Source organism: Staurois parvus, unplaced genomic scaffold, assembly GCF_062004578.1.
Source record: "Staurois parvus isolate SC_StPar_1 unplaced genomic scaffold, SC_StPar_1.0 ptg000682l, whole genome shotgun sequence".
In the NCBI taxonomy this organism is placed as follows: Eukaryota; Metazoa; Chordata; class Amphibia; order Anura; family Ranidae; genus Staurois; species Staurois parvus.
Window position 1 is genome coordinate 1,029,703 of NW_028318478.1, and position 18,215 is coordinate 1,047,917.

The 18,215-nt window shown below is 43.0% G+C and overlaps 1 protein-coding gene across 1 annotated transcript in view; it reads left to right on the forward strand.

Annotated features, from left to right (window-relative positions):
• The first annotated feature begins 12,630 nt into the window (after window positions 1-12,630).
• TERB2 (telomere repeat binding bouquet formation protein 2) overlaps window positions 12,631-18,215 on the forward strand; it is a 50,523-nt gene continuing 44,938 nt past the window's right edge. Inside the window, exon 1 of the mRNA XM_089652371.1 lies at window positions 12,631-12,694. Within this exon, the coding sequence (XP_089508497.1) occupies window positions 12,631-12,694 (64 nt within the window). The remainder of the gene's footprint in view (window positions 12,695-18,215) is intronic.

Genomic DNA, 18,215 nt, shown 5'->3' on the forward strand with positions numbered 1-18,215 from the left:
GGGGGAGTGGGGAGGAGGGGGGCCAGAGATTTCTCCGGCTGTGAGGAGAAGGGTGAGGAAGGTGGCATGGGAACGGGAAGTGCAGGAGCGTGTGGGTCTGTTGGTGGTAGCGTGTGGGTCAGCGGGGGAGTGGAGTATCAGGAGGAGGTGATGAGAGCCGTAGAGGGGAGAAGGAAGAAGTGAGGGTGCAATATAGAGCTGTTTTGGGGGAGTAGGCGGGTAGAGGGAGGCAAGTTTGGGAATGGAGGATAGGAGAACGAGGAGGAGGAGTGCAGGTGGCATGCTAGGGTGAGCGGAGTGCTGGTCGGGTCAGGGGGGAGGGAGGTTTCAGTCAGGACGTGAGGATGGGGAGAGTCCGTTATGTCATGTCGGAGATCATCAGTGTTCATCAGTGTCCAATCGTAGGAGGGGAGTGGGAGTGGTGGGTGGCTGGGGCCGCAGCTGGCTGGTTGCAGTCTGTGGGTGCTGTAGGCCGGAGTCCATGGGTGTTGTGACCACAGCGTCGGTGGGTACAGTGGTTCGACAACTGGACATCAGTGTCCAATCGTAGGAAGGGAGTGGGAGTGGTGGGCGGCTGGGGCCGCAGCTGGCTGGTTGCAGTCTGTGGGTGCTGTAGGCCGGCATCCGTGGGTGTTGTGGCCACAGCGTCGGTGGGTACAGTGGTTCGGCGACTGGACGAGCCGTGGGGCGTTGTGTTTGGAGGTGTTGTAGGCCCGGCATCAGGGGGGTGCTGGAGGCCCGGCATCAGGAGGAGCTGAGGGCCCCGCGTCAGGAGGTGCCGAGGTCCCGGCATCAGGAGGTGTTGGCAACATGCTCTGTAAAGCTCCTCAGCCTGCCCAAAAGTCTGACAAAACCTGAGGAATTCTAATATACAAGTGGTTACTTCCATTTCAGGAGCTGTGTTAGGGCAAACTACCCCCACACTATTGGTTCATTACTTTGACTGACAGCCTCACTAACCAATAGTGAGATGCAGGAGAGAGTGGGGTCAAGCACAACTTCAAGAACTGAAGTTTTTGTTTGCATATTACAGTTTCCCAGGCTCTGAGGCTCCAATGTAGTTCTACTTTGTAAGTGAACATACATGCAGCAACTTTAAAGGGCCTGCTTTTACATGTTTTCGAAGGTTGAGATACTTTAACATGAACACAAATTCATATAAGGCAAACCTGAAGTGTCATATACCTTCTAATCCAATGCTTTTAGTACACAGCCAGAACATCTGGCTGGGTGCCTGCACGTTGGGTCCATTTTCAGTGTAGGCATCCCTGGGGCAGTTCTCTTATATGCCCTTATATTATGAGTTGGTGTTTGGGGAGCCTGTCCATAAAGCAGTACTATTAGTCCATTGCTGTGGCCAATAGTGTGGCATAGGCGATGGGAAGAGAGGGACCAAGTTCCCAACTAAGGAATCCACAGCCCATATTAGGGCACACAAAAATTCCAGTCATTCTGTGTGTTTATACTGAACATACTGTAGATCTGATGTGCAGGCAGCCAGAAGTTCTTGCTAGGCTCTAAAAGTGCTGCATCATGTGAGAATATAACACTTCAGTTTTGTTTTAAATTGGGCCTTAAAGTGTCATTAAACCTACATAATTAAATAGTATCAATAAATGCTGTAGTAGATGCTGTTCATTCACTATGGCATTCATTTTCTGTATTTTGCAAAAAAAACTTGTTGATCAGTGCTGCCCTCTGTTTCCCCTTTCTGTCCATGTCCCCACTGCAGTTGGGGATGTTGCAGATTAGTGCTGGCAGCTAGTGCACATGCTCAGTTTTCAGTGTATTTTCTACCATGAGCATTTCCTCCCTATCACATCGGAGCAGCCCATGTGACTATAGAGTCACACTTGTGTGTATGCGCCTTGGTAAATGACAGCCCACTCCCTCCTTCCTCTTCAATGCCCACTAACCAACTAAACAGAATGGGGGTTGGATATTACACCTTGATTGATGAAGGCTTCACCTCCCTGTTATTCTAAGACACAGGCTGGAGGGGCATGACACAGACAGTGACTAGCAGCAATTTGCCCATACGCGAATTGCCTAAAAAATTTAAGATTTTGTTTCAAATATGAATTTTAAAACAATTTATTGATACTAATTAATTTTACTCGGTATCCCAAAGACTGTTTTTTTGCTTTATTTTGAACCTATGACCAGCAGCAGGGGACTAGAAGCTCCTCCTGTCACTGTTTCCCTGCAGACAGGCTGAGAAAACCTGGGTCATGTGACAGCTGTATATCCAGTGCCGGTGCTTCCACTACGCAAACTAGGTGGCCGCCTAGGGCATACTGCCACCTAGGGGTGCCTGGGTGCAGCATAGGCCAGCACTCTCTCCGTGTGGAACGCTGCCACGTCATGAATGATCCAACAGCTGAGGAGAGGGGCAGCAAAGGGGAGGAAGAAAGGACAGAGGAAGATACCCAGTGTCTGGGGCCAGTGTAGCAGCTGAGCTGCCGTTCCTTCCAGTGTTCCTCTCAGACCCAGTCCCTTACTGCAAGCCGGCTGGCGGCTGCTGATCACTGTGGAGTTCCAGCCCTTCTCTTTCCATTCATCAGCAGAGGCGGAGCTGCACTTGCGGAGAAGGGTAATGTCTGACTCTGATGTCTTGTGTCTGTGTGAGTGTGACCCTGCCGGCCATCCATTACATGTGCAATGTGTCAGTGAGTGATGACATCATCACGATCCCAAAGCCTGCTCTTTTAGTGCCTGCTGATCTGTGTCAGTGTTGGTGGTGTTTTGTGTTGTGTTGGATCTGTCACTGTGTGGGATCTGAGCGTTCAGGTGTTCTCAGTGTGTGTGGGCTGGGCTGCCTGCTGTCACTGCATTTTATCTCCCCCCCATTGCCTTGGAAATTCCAGCCTGGGATCTGTCAGAGTGTGGATCCATCATCCTCCACTCACTGCAACTGTCACCCTGCCTCTGCGTGCCACAGATACAGTCCGTCCATGTCTAATTTTTTCTTTAATATTGGTGTTGGCGGTATCTTATGGCACTTATTTTTGCAAAATAAAAGAAATTTAGCAGCTTCATGTTTTGTTGATTTAATATTTTGTACTGTTTTTTTTTTTTTTATTTATTTTTTGGGGGTAGCTGGTCTTGCCTAGAGCACAAAATAGTCTAGCACCAGCCCTGTGTATATTAATAAGGAAAAAGGTACTTAGATGCTTTTATGTTATTAAAATGATTACAGTGCCATCATCCACATACAGAAAGCAAAAGGATAATGTAAATTAAACAGTGTGTTTAGTATCATTTTAATACAAAGATTAAAAATTATTTTCATGGGGAAAACTCTGCTTCAGGCTCCCTCTTGTGCTGCTCACATAACCAAAAGCATAGAAATTTGGTCACATGGTTTTTTGAAAAAAGGAATTATCTTACAATCCAAACTTTGATTATCTCCTAAATTTCAGGTAAGAGTGTGCAGCACCAGCTAGATCTAAGGTTGCATTCACACTTTAGTGGTTTATGAACCTGCATAAAATTGTACTATTTTGCACACATTTATGAAATGTGCAAAGATGACATTGTAAATAGCACCGCAAATGCGTCCACTGTGAAAAAAAAACAAATCAAATTCTGCAAACCACACTATTAAAGCACAAACTTTAAGCTTTAACTTTAAGGTACACTTCCCCACTTTGTCACGTGTAGGGCATGTGAGTGTCACAAAAACATGCACGAATGTGCAAAAACGCAGCATGATTTTGCACACGTTCACAAAAAGAAAAATGTGAATGCAGGCTTAAGCAGCACCATCTCCAGAAAACATAATTTCAGCCCTTGTGTAACTCTTTATTTATCCATCCCAACTAATCAGATATCATAGCTTTATGTTAACAGTTCAGTAAAGGTCCACTTTAAACTGCACATGGAAAGAAGCGCCTAAACCAATAAACATTTATACTTATTGTATATATCATGCTGCTAGGCTTAAACATACTATGTCTCTTTTGTTCCATATCTTCTCCCAGTATAGTTAAACAGTTATGATTCCATAGTATATGGTTTTCCACAAGTTGCTTATGTCTCGTTTAAGAACATTAGAAAGTACAACTAAATAGAAATGTACCTAAAATGACAGTCTATATACATTCTACTACTTCTGGGAAACTGATGTTTAGACTTTGTTAATCAAGTAGCTCTGGTGCTGCCATCTAGTGCACAATCAGATGGATAAAAAAAGCACCATTCAGCATAGAAATGTTCAATAACAGTTTCCCTTCTCGTAGGTTGCAATGGCGTACTCCCTAGATTAGGTATCACTGCTTTTTAATTCCAAGGTATTGAGTATTATTATGGTGTACTGTTTATTTAGTTTTTTTTTCTAATTGATCATTGTACCTGTACCATGATACTGCCCTGTGATGGGGCATATTCCCTGCAAATTGAATAGTTTACAATCAGTAAATGTTCAATATAGACTACTAACAAAAAAGATGTGTGGCGTCAATGTTGAATAAGTTTATAAAAGTTTAATTTCCAGGGCTGTCATCCTGATCATGTCTTTACCACTTTGTGAGTCACTCACCTAGATCAAGCGTGCATGAAGTTTGTTAGGCCCAGTTCACACTAGTACAAGCCGCTGGGCCCGAGTTTGCTCGGGCACGGCAGCCCATTCATTTGAATGGGCTGCTCTGCCACGAAAAAGGTGCATGCATCTTTTCAAAAATGCATCCACAGGGAAACTGCATGATGTTTTTGACCATGCCGTTTCCCTGCGGTAGTAAAACGCATTGCGGGCTGAGATGAATGGCAGTCCCACACATCTTGCAAGAGCAGCCCAATTCAGCTGTGGGTGGTTGTGGGTGTGATTCTTGCACCCGCAGCTTGCAGGGCTAATGTGAACCCAGGGTAATAAGATCTAACAAAAACAGTGTGTACAGTGTGCACTGTAATAATCAAGGACACGCAACGTTGAGTACACTATATAGGAGGATATGTAATGCACCTAGCTAGTGAATGAAAACTGTTACCAAGATCAACAATGCAAAGGACATAATACTATGCAATGTCTACACATATAGGATAATAACAGATAGTGTGCATGTATGTAAAATACTTAGAACTACACCCAACAAAAGAACTACTACAGTGCAGTGTTCATAAATATATACTAAGAACATATACCCAGCGTACAGAGTAAGTTGAGTGCTAATATACAATGTTCCCACATTTGAAATAAGAACAGATAATGAAAAATACATCCATAATACAGCAGACATGCTACTGTACAGGATCCGCACCTACAGAATAATTACGGTTACTGAGAATTACACCCAGCATATAGGACAAGAGTAGTGCTAATATATAGTGTCCTATACATACAGAATAAGAAGAGATAGTGAGAATTATACCCAGCATACAGGACAATAGAAGTGCTACTGCATATACATTAGAAACAGATAGGGATAATTACACCCAGAATGCAGAGAAAGAGAAGTGCTACCATGCAATGTTCATACATAAGGAATGAGAGTATATACTGAGAATTACAACAAGCATACAGAACACAAGTGGTGCTACTGTGCAATGAATAAAACTGAGAAATACACCCAATGTATAGAACAGGAGAAGTGCCACAGTGCAGTGTTCATATATACTGAATAAGAACAGATATTGAGAATTACATCCAGCACACAGGACAAGAGAAGTACTACAATGCATTGTTCATATATACCTAATAAGAAGAGATACTGAGAATGACATCCAGCATACAGGACAAGAGAAGTGCTACTGTGCAATGTAATAAACACACAGTTGCTCATTCACATTCACCAACAACACTCTTAAAGGGACAGTGCACCATCTACAGAAAGGCCCCACCAAAAGCCAGACAGCATTAACCTTTATGCACCAGGTAACTTTCCGCCATCTTCAAAGTGTACCCCATATACTAGACACATGTACTATCACCTACTGCTGGGGCTGTATGCATAGCGTGCACATAGGGACCCTTTTATTCTTTGGAATTAGTTGATATAGTTCTCGAGACTCTAGTTGCATATGTTATAGTACTATTTAAAGGATAAGTACACCTTTTAAAACATGTTACATGTTACACCCATATTCATGTAACATGTTATGAGTGGACCGGTGCCCGCTCCCCTGCTTTGACAGCTAGCTTCTCTCCCCACTAGTTGTCAAAATTTAACCACTTTCCGGCTGCCCTATAGCAGTTTTACTGCTACAGGGCGGCCGCTCTGTGCAGAATCACGTATATACACTGTGTGCACAATTATTAGGCAAGTGAATATTTTTACCAGATCATCATGTTTATGCATATTGTCCAACTCCAAGCTCTATAAACTTGAATGCTTACTGGATTTAAGCATATCAGGTGATGTGCATTTGTGTAATGAGGGATGGTGTGGCCTAAAGAGATCAAAAACCTATATCAAGGTGTGCATAATTATTGGGCAGCTTCTTTTCCTCAAGCAAAATGGGCCAAAAAGAGATTTAACTGACTCAAAAATTGTATAAAGTCTTTCAGAGGGATGCAGCAATCTTGAAATTGGGGTGTGATCCCAGAACCATCAAACATTTGTTGCAAATACTGTAGTCAACAGGGTGTTGAGAAAACAAAGACACAAATTACCTGCCAAAGATTTGAGAAGAATCAAACATGAATCTACCATTATCCTCCAGTGCTGTCATATTCCAGAACTGCAACCTACCTGAAGTGCCCAGATATACAAGGTGTTCAGTGCTCAGAGACATGGCCTAGGTAAGGTGGGCTGAAACCTGACCACCACTGAACAAGACACATATGTTGAAACATCAAGACTGGGCCAAGAAATATCTGAAAACAGATTTTTCAAAGAATTTTATGGACTGATGAGATGAGAGTGACTCTTGACGGACCAGATGGATGGACCTGTGGCTGGATCAGTAATGGGTACACAGCTCCACTTCGACCAACAAGGTGGAGGTGGGGTACAGGTATGGGCTGATATTATTAAAGATGAGCTAGTTGGACTTTTTGAAAATGGACTAAAAATCAACTCCCAAACCTACTGCCAGTTTTTAGAAGACACTTTCTTTAAGCTGTGGTACAGGAAAAAGTCTGCATCTTTCAAGAAGACCATATATATATATGCAGGACAATGCTCCATTGCATGCATCAAGGTAACTCCACTGCGTGGCTAGCCAGTAAAGGCCTTGAAGATAAAAGAATAATAACATGGCCCCCTTCCTCACCCAACCTAAACACTGTTGAGAACTTGCGGGCCCTTCTTAAATGGGAGATTTAGAATGACGGAAAACAAGTCCCTTCAGATAAAGTCCGGAAGTGACGAACCGCGTAGGTGACGTGACCTCAAGACGCATGCACAAGAAACCGGAAGTGCAGCAGCAGCTATTTTGACTGCTGGAAAACGTGGTTCTATGCCCTAAGGACTGCAAGGCTGGTTTGTTTGCCACAGAGCTGATATTTATTCATCCCCAATGTAAGATATTTAATAAATTATCCCTATACTTGGAATATCTATTATATAAGTCTCCTTTGCTTTATGAGGAATATGGAGGATGGGCTCTTGAAGTGAAGGAAAGCTTGGAAGTAATACTTTTACCAGGAATATCAAGATAAGCTTATGAATACTACCAGAGGGTAATGGTATTTAATATCACTATTTGGAGGTGGTCACGGAGTGTTCAGTATATGAATTGAAGTAGTCACCGAGTGCTCATTATATAAATTGACGTGTTCACTTAAACATCTGATTTGCTTCACATTTTACTTAAGTTGATGATTGTTGTTTTATAATTTTTGGATATATTTTTTTATATATTTTTTGGGGGGTTTTGGTTTTCTCGCATGATTCACAAGAAATCACAGTTGTATTGGTCTTGATTTTTGTGCACGTATTCATTAATTGCACTTATACTGAAATTTGTTATTTAGGAGGTAATACACCATATGAGTATTCTTTTTTTCGAGGTATCACGAGGATTGAAATATGAATTGGAATCCTTCTTACTGGACTTATTGGGTTTTTTGGACTTGTTTTTTGGACTTTATTTGGACGATTTTTATTTATTTTGTTTATTTTATCTATTTAGGTTTGGGAATATTTTGTTAGGTGGTTAGGAAGTACTTAGATTACTCATTTGGTTTTGGTGAGTTAGGTGTAAGAAAGGTTTAACCATATCACATTATGTAGGTGACATTTTAAAGGTCCCTACAGGTCATCCTTTTAGAACTAACTGTGAATAATGGCCCTAGAATCATGCTCTCATTCTTGTGTAGGGAAATTAATGTTTTTATGTGTAGGTGCCCCCAAGGGGGGGTGTCAAAAATATTCCTTGGGGGGGGGGGAGTGCTTGGGTATAACAATATTTTAAACTTTTTTTTTCTTTTAACTTTTTCATCATATAGGGGACAAAAGGTCTCCTGTGTGATGATTTTTGGTGACAGATTCTCTTTAAAAGTCTCTGATGTCTCACCTGTCCTCCAATGAAGCTAATGGATTGCCTTAAGGCTGTTTTCACACTGATCGACTTTTGGTGCGCTCTTCAGTTAAAAAAAGCGGAAGAAAAAGGCATCCCTTTAAATTCTATGTAACTCTTCACACTGGTCTGTTGCGCATCAGTTGCGGTTAAAAAAAATCCTGCTTGCTGCATTTTTGGTGCATGTTTGGTCCAGTAAAAAAAAATGCACCAAAAATGTATCCCTCCATTGAAATGAATGGAAACCACATCAAAAACGCAACACACCTGTGGGAAGTTCTCCTGCCCTGGTTTACTGAATCACATGACAAGGGAAATCACATTATATTCAATGTTGCCCTTCTAATCAACTCAGCACAGTGCAATTTTGTAAAAGGTTCCTAGTGGACTTCAGTTCAATTTCAGCCCCATAGACCTCAATGTTATCTCACAGAAGTCGCATCAGGATAGAAAAGAAGCATTCCTATACCATTTTGATGGATTCAGTGTTTTTTTTAACCCTCACCTCTTCTCCCTGGTCATTCTTCATCCATGCAGTTTGATACAGCTACGATTTTGGAGCCTTCCTTGATCAATCAACCCTTCCTTAGATTGACTGATCTCTCCTTTGATCAATCTTCCATTTGATCAATCGACCTTTCAATTGATCGATCTTTCCTTCGAAGGAAGAGTAAATCGATCAAAGGAAGGATTGATCAATCAAAGGAAGGATCGACTGATCAATAAAAGAAGGGATCTACTGATCAAAGAAAGGATCGATTGTCAAAGGAAGGATTGATCAATCGATCAAAGGAAGGATGAAAACTGCTTTAGTGTGTGCCTAGGTTCTAGGCAGCAAGGATGAAGGAGGAGAGGTGAGGGTTAAAAAAAAAGAAAAAAAGCGCTGGTCCATCAAAGTCACAATATATATAATTTGATTTCCCTTGTCATGCAAACCCAGAGAACTTCTAAAGTCGCCTTGAAGTCTCATCAATGTCGCATCAATAGTCACACTGAAAATCGCATTAGAGCAGTGGGAAGTGATATAGGGAAAACGCAACACAAACTCAGCAAAAATGTATCAAAAACACATAATGTATTGTGTTAAATTTAATGCAGCAAAACGGGCCAAAAATACAGGCTGGGGAAAGTGATATAGAGAACCAGAAGTGACATTATACATGTTGCTTCCAGGTCATTAACAGGACGAGGATTCCAATGAATGGTTGTTTGCTTGTTTCCCTCCCCTGTCCCTGCCATACCAGACCTGGGTCTGCCGATGAGTGCGTGGAATCCAGGATACATGGCGCGGGATGCACGCGGGTGGGGCAGCATGTTGCGTCAGTGGTGGATGTGATCAGGCAGCTTCCCAGCCACTGCTATCACTTCCTCATGAAAGCCAACAGTTGGCTTAACATATGTACGCACACTGTATAGCTGGCTATGGATGCCGGGAGGGTGCTCCTGATCCCAGCACAGTTTTCACCACTTTCCCACCGCCCTATAGCAGAAATATTGCTATAGGGCGGCAGGGCTACGCAAAGTCACATATATGTGATTTTGCATTTCTGGGTAGGGGCCGTGCGTGCCCTACCCCTGCCACCATTGGCAGCCTCAGCTGTTGATTGATTTCCTGCAGGCACCCGACGATCGCTGAGTATCACTGACGTGGGAGAGACCTGTATGTAAACAATACAGATCTCTCCACTGTCAGCTCCTGTACATTGCTTTGTATGCAGGAGGATAGCAGAGCCATACAAAGCAGTTTTCTTACACAGTAAAGCACACACACAGCACACAGTGAAAGGGCACACAGTTAACCCTTTGATCGCCCCAGATGTTAACCCCTTCCTGCCCAGTGCCATTAGTGCAGTGTCAGTGCTTTTTATTAGCACTGATCACTGTATTGGTGTCACTAGGGATGTCATTGACAGTTAGTCAGTTCCCCCCAGTGTCAGAATGCCTGCCCCAGTCCGACAGTCCCACTATAAGTCGCTGATTGCCGCCATTACTAGTATAAAAAAAAATTCTAGTATCTACACCGCCATTTGTAAACACTATAACTTTCACGTAAACCAATTAATTTACACGTACTGGCGTACCTCTGTTTACGAATGCCTTGGTTAACGTAATTTTCGGTTTACGAATGAAAATCCATTGAAAATAATGGCTCGGTTTACAAATATTTTTTTCACAGTACTAACGGAGTAATTGGTTGCATTTACTATTTTTTTTAAATCATATCCCTATACAGTACTATGCCTTTAAAGTGCACTTTATAAAGAGTTTTGAACAGATACGACTTTTTTTTACTTTTTTTCTGACCTCAGAAACAGATTAATTGGTTTTCAATGCATTTACGAATTTTTTTTTAATCATGTCCCTTTATGCCTTTAAAGTGCACTTTATAAAGCCTTTTGAACAGATAAAACTTTTTTTTTACTTTTTTTCTGACCTCCAGAACAGATTAATTGGTTTTCAATGCATTTACGAATTAATTTTTAATCATGTCCCTGTACAGTATTTATGCCTTTAAAGTGCACTTTTTAGAAAGAGTTTTGAACAGATAAAATACTTTTTTTTTTCATTTTCTCTGACCTCCAGAACGGATTAATTGGTTTTCAATGCATTCCTAAGGGAAACCACGTTTAGGTTTATACGTTTTTTGCAATACGAAATTAAATTCGTAAACTGAGGTACGCCTGTATTGGGATTTTTTTAGCAAAGACATATAACAGAATCCATTTTGGCCTAAATTTATGATAAAATTAGATTTTTTTATTCTTTTACTGGACGTTTAATAGCAGAAAGTCAAAAATACAGGTTTTTTTATCACAATTGTCATTTTTTTTTTTTTGTTTATAGCGCAAAAAATAAAAACCGCAGAGGTGATCGAATACCGTGGGAAAAAAGGACATAAATTTCATTTGGGTACAGCGTTGTATGACTGCGCAATTGTCAGTTAAAATAATGCAGCGTTGTATCGCAAAGAATGGCCTGGTCAGGAAGGGGGTTAAATTCTCTGGAGGGCAAGTGGTTAAAATGGTGATGGGACTCAAATGTTCAAAAGTATTACTGAAGTATTAGATAGAGTGGAGAGAGATTGGAACATCTGTCAGCTTTTCAACGCTTTCAGTGATTGACCCTCCTTGTTTGTCCTGGTGATGTCATTGCCAAATCTGAAAGTGAAGGGCTATTGCAAATTTTGAGTGGTCACATGAACAGGAATAGAGAATAAATCTTCTAGTGGGGACACTCGTGGGCTACCTGGGTGACTACCAGGGTATTCCCTCAATTTGGAGGGATTTCATCTAATTTCCTGTTGTGGCTATGGAACAGGAAGTGAAGGGGACATCTCCACAATGGGACACAGATTTCACAAAAAAAAAACTGATAGGGGTTATAACCCTCCCTATTTTTGCTTCAGTTCTTTATCAGATTCTTATCCTCATCCCTTTAAAACCAAACACATAATTACACAGGTTCTGAGGCTAATTAATGCAGATAAGTCACTATGGCTAGGTTCACATCTATGCAGTTTACGTTTGATTTGTTTCTGCTGTGTGGTTTGCATTTTTGCACATGCATTTTTAACGCGTTTTGCTTTTTTCTAAACTTGTTGCTGGGCTGATTAAAATGCATCAAAAACACATCAAAAATGCGTCAATAACGCACTACATGCTTTTCTGCAGCATCTCCATTGAAGTCTATAGAACCAAAAAAGCAACATTTTGCGTTTAAAAAAGTCCCCGACTCTTTCCAAAATACGCACTGGGTGAAAACGCGGAGATGTGGACCTGTCCCATAGGACATCATGTTAAATGAACTGCTGTGCATTTCTGCAGAACGCAGCAGAAAACGCTTAGATGTGAACCTAGACTAAGTGAGTTTAATTACACCTCAATCAGCCACAGAACCTGTGCAATTAATATGTATTCGGTGCTAAGGGGATGAGATGGCAACTCTATCCTGGTGTGTTAGCCTTGTGAACTGATTCTTTATGTGTCCCTCTTAGAACGCTGGGAGGTATGGGTGAAATTTATGATTTTGGGGTGAAATAACAAATCAGGAATGACATTGTACACATTTTATTCAGGACGGTGATTTGTATACTTGTGTCTAGCCTCCCATATTGTATAAGCCTCCTCAGCACACAGGTCACATGACTGACATCACCTCAGACCGCTCGCCGACATGTTTCGGGGGAGGAAGGCCTGGTTCTCCCAGAGTGTAGACAGCAGCCTGATCCAGATTTGGGGTTAGAAATGTTATCTCTTACTTTGTACTTTACATCATCTTATTGTACATTGCAATGGAAAGCTGACCAGCTAACCTCTGTAAATACGGTGGATACCTGTCTACATAAATGTGTCTCACATTTACAAATAAGCTGTCATTAATTTATACACAAACACCTTGTAGAAGTAGGTAACACTGCCTGACTAGGCCGGATTTTATAATAAATGGTCTGATTCAATGAGAGGGTGCCAAAGGCAGAGCTGAAGTTTAAAGTTCAGTCACCATGGTGACCAGACTCCTTCCTGAAGTCAGCTCACTGACAGATGAGCTGATGGATGTTCTCTACTACCACTTATTGTTTACACTACAGCATTAGCGCTCCTTCACACTAGCTTTAGTCTCTGAAAAGTGACCCACATTTGGATCGCTCTTTAGAAAGCATTTAACAGGTAGTGAGGAAGCATTGTATTGCCTCCCTGCTGCCTGCCTTAACCTCTTGAAACCGCGTACTAGCGCGCCACAAGCCACATGCATTACATGCGGTTGTAAATTATAATAAATCTTTGAACTCTGATTAAATAATACATAAAAAGCGGCTGACACAGGAATAGCTACAATCCCTCAGACAATATATAACAAAAAAGTGCAGCACTAAATAGTGTTAAAGTCCATCAACTAACCACTTCCCTACCGGGCACTTTTACCCCCTTCCTGCCCACACCAATTTTCAGCTTTCAGCACTCTCATACTTTGAATGACAATTGTGCGGTCATGCAACACTGTACCCAAACTAAATTTTTATCATTTTTTGAGAGAGATAGAGCTTTCGTTTGGTGGTATTTAATCACCACTGGGGTTTTTTTTTTTTTTGCTAAATAAACTAAAAAAGACAAATTTTGAAAAAAATAAAGTTTTTGTTATAACGTTTTGTAAATAAGTATTTTTTCTCCTTCACTGATTGGCACTGATAGGCTGCACTGATGGACACTGATGAGGAGTCACTGATGGGCACTGATAGGCTGCACTGATAGGCACTGATGAGGCTGCACTGATAGGTGGCACGGATGGACAATGTTAGGCAGCACTGATGGGCACTGTTAGGCGGCACTGATGGGCAATGTTAGGCGGCACTGATGGGCACCATTAGGTGGCACTGATGGTCATTGATAGGTGGCACTGTTAGGCAGCACTGATGAGCAGTGTTAGGTGGCAGTGATGGGCAGCACTGATAGGCGGCAATGATTCAACTGATGGGCACTGATTCAACTGATGAGCACTGACCGTCACTGATTCAATTGATGGGCACTGATTGCCAGCACAGATGGGCACTATTGGTTGCACTGATGGGGCTACACTGATCACCAGGACACTGATGATCAGTGCCCTAATGATCAGTGTAGATGTTCTCCTGTGAAATGCCGCATACCAACTCTCCTCTCCTCACACGCTGTCAGCGTGAAGAGAGGACTGCCGATAACTGGCATTTCCTATTTACCCGGTGATCAGCTGTGATTGGACACAGCTGGTCATATGGTAAAAGTGGCTGTGATTGCCCCATTCCTTAGTCATGTGACCAGCTGTGTCCTAAGGACACAGCGATCACAGATCGCATGCAGTGCGCGCTCCAGGGGGTGTGCGGTGGGTGTTGTTCTGGGAGGATGTCCATGGACACCCTCCCAGAAGTAGCTGACCATTCTGTAGCTGTCTTTTGGCTATAGCATGGACGGGAACTGGTTAAGTACAAAAGTCCAAGCTCAAAGAACTTCTTAAGTGAGTGAAACCAAAGCATCGAAAAGAACAGAGAAACCTGCATTCAGTGAATGAAAAAAGGAGGAAGATGACACCTCTAGGTTCCTGGTGAAGACAACAGACATATAAGAGCTCTTACCAGAGCTATAGGGCTTTCCTCTTAGCCTTTTTCTAAAAATCTCAACTTAAAATCTTGTGCCTGTGAGAGATAATCATTTATTAGAGAACAGTTCCGAGGCCGCCTTATCCTAAGGAATTGACTTTTAGGAATTGCCTTCAACCAAGAAGCATGCTGACAACTATCAATTGAAATAAAACCATTTACAGTCAGTCTCCTTAAAATGTGCAGAAGTGATAATATTACCATCACTTATTCTTAATAAATGTTATAGTTTTGAGCATACTGCACTATTAGCATTCATCTCTTACATGATTTACCGGTGGAAAAACAGAGTTGGAGCGGAGGCATGGGCAGAATCATCTCTGCACTACATAATGGGGAATTGTTTGGGGTTATCCCCTAAAGCACTGTTGACTTTTCAAAATGAACGCCCAATAGCTATGGTAATTTTTTGCCCTATAAACAAAAAAAGACTGACAATTTTGAAAAAAAAAACAACAATATTTTTGACTTTTTGCTATAAAATATATCCAATAAAAAATGTTAAAAAAATAACATTTCTTCATAAATGTAGGCCAAAATGTATTCTGCTACATGTCTCTGGTAAAAAGAAATCCCAGTAAGTGTATATTAATTGGTTTACGTGAAAGTCATAGCATTTACAAATGGAGGCATATATACTTTTTTTTACTAGTAATGGAAGCAATCAGTGACTTATAGCGGGACTGCAGCAGGCATTCTGACACTGGGTGGGTACTGACTAACTGGCACTGATCAGTGCTGAGAAAAAGCACCGATACTGTACTAATGACACTGGGCAGGAAGGAGTTAGCATCTGGGGCGATCAAAATGTTAACTGTGCTGTGTGTGTTTCACATTATATGCTGTGTGCTGTTTTACAATGCAGACATGCTGCTTTGTATTTCTCTGCTGTGCAGAAAAATACAAAGCAGCATGTCCTTGCTGACAGGAGAGAGACCTGTGTTGTTTACACACAGGTCTCTCCCACGTCAGCTTTCCCCAACGATCATCGAGTGCTGGCGGGGAATCGCCAGCTGGAACCCAGTGATTGACATCTCTAGCCGCCAATGGTGGCGTGGGCAGGGTGGCACAAGTGTGCCCCCTACCCGGAAATGCTAATCAAATATATATATGTAATTTTGCACAGCCCTGCCACCCTGTAGCAGTACTTCTACTATAGGGCAGCGGGCAAGCGGTTAAGAAGTTCTTTAAGCAAGGACTTTTGTATTTAATTGATGGACTTCAACACTATTTAGCGTTGCACTTTTTTGTTATACATGCAGTTGTGCAGTGCTTGCAGAGTGGCCTGATTTTTCTTGAATGGGTAGCACTTGATGCCAAAAGCATCAGGTGTTATAGTTCCTGCCAAAGCCACGAAGTGAAATATCGTGACCACAGCATGAGTACACCCCCAGTCGCTGCCTCTGCATCTAAAGGGGGAGCTGTAAAAACGTGGCTCAACTGCAGGGTTTTACTGCACCTTAACCACTAGGACTAATGAGTCCTTACAATACTTTCTATACAGTTATTAGTAGGAGAACTTGTCTTTCAAATGTAGGGATCCTGTCTTAAGCAATGGTGTCCCTAGTCTATTAGGTTCTAGTCTGCCTGAGCTCTCATCCATAGCTCTGCTTTTTTCAGGTTTTTCCCTAAGGGCTCAGTTGGGGGGCAGTAAATCCCCATGGTTCAGCTGTGCTTTTACTACAACACTGCTACCCCCTTTAGTTGCAGGGACTGCAGTTGGGGGTGTACACATGCCATAACAGCTGTAGGAATTATACCCCCTTTCACTTTCAATGCATGCAGCTGTGGCATGCTAATGTGGGGATCAAAGAGTTAAGGCAGGTGGTGAGGAGGCGATACAGCGCTTCCTCACTGCTTGTCTAATGCTCTCTGAAGAGTGATCCAAATACAGATCACTATTCAGAAAACTTGCACGTGTGAAGGAGCTCTAGGGGCTTATTTACAGTAGCAGCTGGGGAACAGTAAAACCATGCAGTTGAGCTGTGTTTTTACCATCCCTTAACCACTCCCCTTTAGCTAGAAAGGAAGTGGTGGGGGGTGTACACATGCAGTATTAACCACTTGCCTACCGGGCACTTTTACCCCCTTATTTACCAGGCCAATTTTCAGCTTTCAGTGCTGTTGCACTTTGATTGACAATTGCGCGGTCATGCAAGATTGTACCCATATGAAATTTTTATCATTTTTTTCTCACAAATAGAGCTTTCTTTTGGTGGTATTTAATTGTTGCTGTGCACTTTACTTTTTGTACTATAAGCAAAAAAAGTGCAAAAAATTTTGAAAAAAAAAAAGAGTTTCTTTGTTTCTATTATAAAATTTTTCAAACAGGTAATTTTTCTCCTTCACTGATGTGTGTTGATGAGGCAGCACTGATGGGCACTGATAGGCGGCACTGATAGGCGGCACTAATGAGGTGGCACGGATAGGCGGCACTGATAGGCAGCACTAATGAGGTGTCACGGATAGGTGGCACTGATAGGCGACACTGATAATGGGTACTGATAGACAGCACTGATAGGTGGCACTGACTGACATCACTGCTGGGCACTGACTGGCGGCACTTCTGGGCACTGTCTGGCACAACCGCTGGGCACTGACTGGTGGCACTGACTGGCAGCACTGCTGGGCTGCACTGATGGGCACTGGTGGGTGGCACTGGTGGGCAAAGGTGGGTGGCACTGGTGGGCACAGGTGGATGGGTGCAGGTGGGTGGCACTGGTGGGCACAGGTAGGTGGCACTTCTGGGCACAGGTGGTAACACTGCTGGGTGGCACAGGTGGTGACACTGCTGGGTGGCACAGGTGGGTGCACTGCTGGGCACAGGTGGGCGCACTGCTGGGCACAGGTGGGCGCACTGCTGGGCGGAACTTGTGTGTGGCACTGCTGGGCACCGATCATCAGGGCACTGATGATCAGTGACCCTGATGATCGGTCCCGATCCCCGCTCTGACAACTGCCAGTTTTCGGCAGTACTTTCCTCACGATCTCACAGCGTAAGGAAAGTGCAGCCAAGAACCGGCATTTGCATTTCCCGGTGATCAGCGTGTCATTGGACACGGCTGATCACGTGGTAAAAGGCCGCTGTGATTGGCCTTTTACCACATCACGTGATCAGCAGTGTCCGTAGGACACAGCGATCACGGAGATCGCCGGGTGCGCGGTGCGTTCTGGGAGGACGTCATATGACGTCCACCCAGAACTGGCCGGCCGCAGTGCAGCCGTCATTTGGCTATCTGCGGTCGGCAAATAGTTAAGATGCCGCGCTCCCAACAGTCCAACATGCGATAGAGGTAAGAAGCAGCCTCAGCCTTGGCTCTTCCCTGGCCATGCCTGCTAACGCAATTTGCTCCAAGACTTAGTAACCTCTATGACTAAGCCATGGGTCTGGGGACATATTGCATGTTGGGCTGTTGAGGGTGCTGCGTCTTTATACTGCAAAGTCAACCATGACTTCTGGATGAGCATTTCAGACATTGGCACCCGTAATAACAAGGATAACTGGAGCGGATATATTGGTGCTTAGAGCGGTGCCCCAGGCCATCAGAATGGGTCGCAGTGGGGTGTACAGATGGTGCAGCAGGAATAATCCCCTCTGTTGAATTCAGCAAGCCCTACCGCCCACTGT